Source organism: Sinocyclocheilus rhinocerous, unplaced genomic scaffold (genome assembly GCF_001515625.1).
Source record: "Sinocyclocheilus rhinocerous isolate Xijiao unplaced genomic scaffold, SAMN03320098_v1.1 scaffold19898, whole genome shotgun sequence".
NCBI lineage: Eukaryota > Metazoa > Chordata > Actinopteri > Cypriniformes > Cyprinidae > Sinocyclocheilus > Sinocyclocheilus rhinocerous.
Genome location: NW_015652696.1, coordinates 8629 through 14447, shown reverse-complemented (window position 1 = coordinate 14447; position 5819 = coordinate 8629). Strand labels below are relative to the sequence as shown.

General features: G+C 36.8%; 1 protein-coding gene across 1 annotated transcript; it reads right to left on the bottom strand.

The window, feature by feature from the left end:
* Positions 1-244: 244 nt before the first annotated feature.
* Positions 245-5330, bottom strand: wdr21 (WD repeat domain 21). The gene is made up of 15 exons (XM_016521205.1): positions 5249-5330; positions 4812-4951; positions 4339-4394; positions 4089-4246; positions 3765-3847; positions 3550-3652; positions 3101-3244; positions 2969-3018; positions 2497-2576; positions 2288-2399; positions 2171-2225; positions 1295-1474; positions 1100-1183; positions 896-926; positions 245-814 (listed from the first exon to the last, which is right to left on the bottom strand). Exons 2-15 carry the CDS (start codon positions 4916-4918, stop codon positions 582-584), a joined length of 1476 nt encoding a protein of 491 aa, XP_016376691.1. The 5' UTR covers positions 4919-4951; positions 5249-5330; the 3' UTR covers positions 245-581.
* Between the last annotated feature and the right edge of the window lie 489 nt (positions 5331-5819).

The window sequence follows — 5819 nt, the reverse complement described above, 5'->3', positions numbered from 1 at the left end:
TAATTAATGTACAGTATTTGAAAAATAATGTGTTTTTTGAACATTAAAGCATGTCAACATATTCTGTTACACCAAATACACAAAATAATGATCTTTAAAAAAGCATCATATGACCCCTTTAAAAGAAGATACTTTGATTTTATTTTTTTCCCCCATAAAATGACAGTCAATGGGGTCCAACGTTGTCATTTTCTGAACAAAAACAGTTAAAACATTAAATTCATGTTGGGATTTGAACTAAAGATACAGATAAACAAAGTTTGGATTTATTTTGAACATTGAAGAATGGGTTCCCCCTTTTTTTTTTTTTTTTACAAAAAGTTCCAGCAAAATGTTTCCCCAAAAGAAAAACAAAACAAAACAAAACATGAAATTGCACTTTTAGGAGGTATGTTTCAAGTGACTATAATTCAATACAAGAAGTATTCTGAATCCATCATAATCTAATCCAGAATATTTATTTAAAAAAAACTAAAGGCAAATGGTAAAATGGCAACATTGCGGTCAGTAGGACACAGTAACAATGCCAACAGATGTATTTTCCACACAGCAGCCTGATTTTCGTTTTTAGATGGTAACTGTTAGCACTGACCCTCCAGTGTTAGTCCATCCTGATAGTCTTTGTTGTAAGAGTAGTAATACAGATCATGACGAACAGCCATAAGGAGTCCAGGAAGTCCTCTACTCCCACCCAGCTGGGAGGAAAACACCACATTTGGGATGGAGTCTTTCCCTGCAGGGTGAGGTGAGGGGATCGTCCTGAGGAGACGGCTGTCGTGGAGGCTCCAGAGCCGGGTGTAGCAGTCCTGACCCACTGCAAACAGCACACAATGAGATGTGGTACAAGCATTGCGATTGCACTGAACTGAAACTGGTTTATATGAAAAAGATGTACCAGCAAGCAGCAATCCTTCTGGCTCATTGACATGAATGATATATATATATATAAACATAATATATAAACTGTAAATTGTAATAACTGTCGCAATATTACTGTTTTTACTGTATTACTGGTCAAATAAATGCAGTGACCATAATTTTCATTCCAACAGCATATTGTAGAAACACATACAAACGAGTCAAAAACAGGCTCATTGACATGAATGGGTAGGTAGGCATATTCATTGTGGTGTCCTTCATACTGTTTGACGGACCGCTTAACACGGATGTCCCACAGCTTTATCTGTTCAGTGACAATATGAAGGGAGAATAAAAATAGGATCATTCAAAGCTCTAAATTGTTATTAATAGCATGATGGTCTGTGGTCATTTTAGTTGCTTATCATAGACAGACCTTGCCCAGCATGTCAGCAGCGAGGAGGTAGTTCTCATCCTGTAGCAGTTGGATGGAGGTGATGGCTGACTCCTGGAAGAAGCGGCTGGTCTTCCAACCGTGACTGCGACCCCTGTCACGCTGACGCAGGTCAATGCTGAAGATCTCTCCTGAGCGACAGCCGTTGAACAGCACGGGAGCCTAAAATACGAGGAACATGGCACAAAGTGTCACACAGATATCTTTGCTCACATGCATAAAGTAAAAAAAAAACGCGAGATAATATTTACAAAAGCTTTCCCCTGCAGAATGTTATTATTAAAAGTAAAAAAAAACTGATTCCTTGTCAAATTAGAAAGACTTCCTAATTTTACCAAATATATGTGTACAAGGGATAAATAAGAATTTTGTAAACTAGATAACTGTTGGCTATTGGTTTTTGATAAATATTTTGATAAACCAAAAACTGCCATTCACTATAACTTTTAAAATCCTGGAGAGTTTAAACATGCTGTAGAAGATATTTTTTATTAATAAAGGATATATATATATATATATATATATAAATTTTGCTTGAACTTTGTATTTAGGGCTATTACGCATTTCAAAAGGTGCACTCTTTTTTTGTGTGTTGTCGACTTGGACTTGTTCTTAAATTTAGTGGTATAGATGCAGCATTACACAAATCATTCATTTCTGTAAAACATTTTAATGAGGTAAAAATGACAGAGCACATTTAAATTATAGTAAAATTGAGGGAGACTGGGAAGTAGGAGGAGACAGAAAGTGACAGACATGATGCAGGTTAGATTCAAACCACAAGCATATGCTCTACCACTGCGCCATGGCCATGACTTCAAGGTTGCTTGGGATGAAAAATCATTGTTCTTTTCTCACCCTCACGGCAAACTGTTGAGCTAGAACATCACTGCCTGCGAGGTATGTCGCTCTACTGGTCAAATAAATGCAGTGACCATAATTTTCATTCCAACAGCATATTGTAGAAACACATACAAACGAGTCAAAAACACACCAGTGCTGAAGGTTTTATCAGCCTGTGGGTTGAGGCACCATGCACATGACCAAGCTGTGGAGATCTTAAAACTGCACAGCATCCCTGGTTGATCTGATGAAAAAAGTAATTTCAGTTTAATAAAGGGAAAACAAATAAAAAGTGTTTTTAAATTAGAAATGTGGGAGACCCAAAAGGAAACGATTTGTACCTGGATTGAAGTTGCTGAAAAGAGAAGCAGGTAATAAGCTTACACAGCCTGGGGTCTGAGAAATGCCCACCAAACACAACCTGTAAAGACTTGTCAAGAAACACTTCCTCATGGCTTAGAGATGTTTGTGACTTTTTGGTGATTGATTAATAGTCATTAAGAGTAAATATGCAGTTATGCTCCTATTGTAATGATATAGGTTATGCACTTTTTAACAATTAACAAAGTGAAATGAAGAAAGACTAAATGTATTAAAATTAAGATGATATTAACCACCTCCACATCTGTTTTGTGGTAATGTTAACAATTAATTGACCATTTATTTTATTGGCCACTGGTTATGAAAATTCCTGAAAACTGACACCCCATTAACGTTTATTTAGTAAAACCACAATACAGATCTACAGTTTCAAAATAAGCATAAAAATAATTGAAGATTTAGTTTTTAGAACCTAAAATGTTTGAAGGATACAGAACATGCGAGTCTGTATGTGTCACGGAGGCCCAGCATACAGAGTTCACCTGAAACAAAATTAAAAGGAAATAGTACTATGAAACAACTTATTTTTGCTGAAAGGAATTCATTTTAAATTCCTCAGGTTACCTTGCGGTTAGTAAAATAAAGGTTATCGCACATCTCCACCGACAGAGAGCCCTTTCTGCAGCCATGGAAATTCATTATGCCATACTTGCAGCCTCCGTGCGACACATCGTTTACTGTGAAGACTCGCTCACAAGCTGAATCTGCCTAATAAGATGCATCCAGAAAAAGGAAAACACAGTCAGATTGAAACCACAATCACTGCCAAAGCGTAATCTTCCTTCTGTTAGTTTTTCAAAGAACAGACAACTGGAGGCCAAAACCTCCAGTAACACCTGCCAGCAGCAATCCATTTCCATGAAAAAACAAAAACAAAAAAACTAATTGTTTGACTGTTCTCAAGTTGCCTGTCCTCAGCATAACATGCTGTTTTTCCACTGAGAACACATTTAAATGGACTGAGTTGCCACAGAAATCAAGTTTTACGTTTTTCCATTAAATGAGAGGCTTACAACAATGAGATGGAAGTTATCGGTGTTTGGGCTGGTGGAGTTGGAGCTCTGCACCTCCAGCCTGTGACGCTGCATCCCGCTTACTTTCACTTCATGGATCAGCCTGCAAAATGAGAACACTCTTGGAATCGAATTCATTTTGGGATCCATTTTTTTCCCTGGTAAATTACATTCTGAAAAAAAAAGTTGTGTCCACAAGATATTTTATGTCATACCTAGAATAGGAGCTTGGGGGCAGCAGACCCAGATGTCTCTTCTGTAACAGCAATGCAGAATTCAGCCCAGTCCTGGGAGCTTTCTGAACATATTAGGACGAAACAAGGAGGAAGTGAATCACCTGCACATTTCAACACAATGATTTATTACCGACAAAACCCATCCAAATACTGCAGATATGCTTGTCCATAAAACATCCATAGAATTCTCTCAAAGAACTTTATAGTTGAAATTTAGTGCAAAAATGTGATACAAGCAGTGAGGACTGTCCATATAAACTACATTTACGTATAGAGGACATATTCAGTACTTCCCCAACTCACCTTCCTAGAACCATCATCCTCTGCCAGCAGCGCAGATCTCTTTCTCTCCTCTTCCTTTTTCTGGAGCCCTTCTTTTGTCAGAGGGTTACAGTTGTTGTGTCCAGGCAACAAACGAAAGTAGCGGTTCTTCTCTGGGTCAAAGTAGAAACCTGGCAACTCTATAAATAATAATGGTTAATGGTTAAATGAATTAATTTGGACTGATAGGACAGAAAGCTGAGCAGAGAGATAATGAAAAGTAAAAGTTCACCTGGTGCAGATGAGGATGCTGTGGATGAACCTGCATCACCTGCTGCGCTTTCAGAACTAGAAAAAGGACTAATGTTAATGGCTAATATAAAGTTAAATACAAGCCTAACTGAAAATAATCCAAATAAAATTTGACCGGAAGGAACTGAACTGCCAAAACCGCTGACTCTAGGTCTCAATACTTTAGTATGAACACTTTAGGATTGTTCACTAAAAAAAAACATTATTCACCCTCATGTTGTTTCAAACCTGTATGACTATTATGCAGATTGACAGCATTCACTTTGACTGCATCTCTTGTCCATACAATGAAAGTGAATATTACCGAGGCATTCTTTCTGCTTGACATCACCTTTTGTGTTCCCCAGAAGAGCTCAAACAGGTTTGCAACAACATGAGGGCGAGTAAATTACATCATTTTCATTTAAAGTAGCGTCTAGGTGAAAATTGATAGACTCAATCTGTGTTAGTTACCTATATTCTTGCTCATCGTGGGCTGAACGGTGTCTGCTTCGCCACTGTGACTGACTGTGCTGTCGATGACGGTCCCTGCCACTCGATCGCCAGTTCCCCCGCTTCATTTCTACTTCCCAGGGGTCATGTCAGATTAATGCCTTTAAATTTAAATAATGAGGCAAAATTATGTATTCATTTTTGGTTTTAGCTCATATGAAGAAAAACCTAAACTTTTTGGAGTATTATTAAGAAACTGAGCAGTGATGAAAAGCACTGATTTGTTATGGAGCTGAACAAGGAGCTAACATGCTAAGACTACTATTATGAACACGCACGTGGCTAATTCGTTTATGTTAACGGTTACTCTTGCAGAAGAGAACTCACGTTAATATATTTATTGATCGCTGAAATAACTTGTAAACTTTATGTAAAAAGGAGAGTCATAATAAACATACCCGATAAAGATGCACTCGTGCTGACTTCTTCCTGTTTGGAAATATGATTTGAGAACACCAGGGAATTCCCGCCTCCTTACTGTTCATTGGTGGAACCCTGAGACTTGAAATAATGTGACTGGATAATGAGCTGTCAATCACGTCAGAGGCTGTCTCGTTGACATACAGAAACATACACGAAGCTAAAGGGATGAATAAAAATAGAAATAGTTCTAATTAGCAAGATGTAAATGTGTTTTAATGATGATCGTTGTATGTATTGTATGTATTTATATTTAAAAGAAAAACGGATAAAAAAAACAATATAGGTACAAAATATATAAAGATAGCCTATATACTGTTTATTTACATTGTTAATTATATTACCATATGATATTGTTAATTAATTAAATTACATTTTTATATTTAAAATATGCTCTATACAAATCACCAAGCACAATTATGTACCAAACTGCAATAATACAATTAAAATAAAAAATCTAGTTAAAACTGACAGATGAATGTTATTTTATAAAGACTACAAGAGGCTCTTATTCTGTTGCTGAATGTAAAACAACACATGCAGTTTGCA

Bases quoted from the DNA above. Each gene is read 5' to 3' on its own strand.
- wdr21 (XM_016521205.1), bottom strand. From the start codon at position 4,918: ATGAAGCGGGGGAACTGGCGATCGAGTGGCAGGGACCGTCATCGACAG. The intron at 1,475-2,170 runs GTGAGAAAAGAA...CTCGTATTTTAG, and splicing joins CTCAACAGTTTGCCGTGAGG to GCTCCCGTGCTGTTCAACGG. The intron at 815-895 runs GTACATCTTTTT...TGCTGTTTGCAG, and splicing joins AGAAGGATTGCTGCTTGCTG to TGGGTCAGGACTGCTACACC.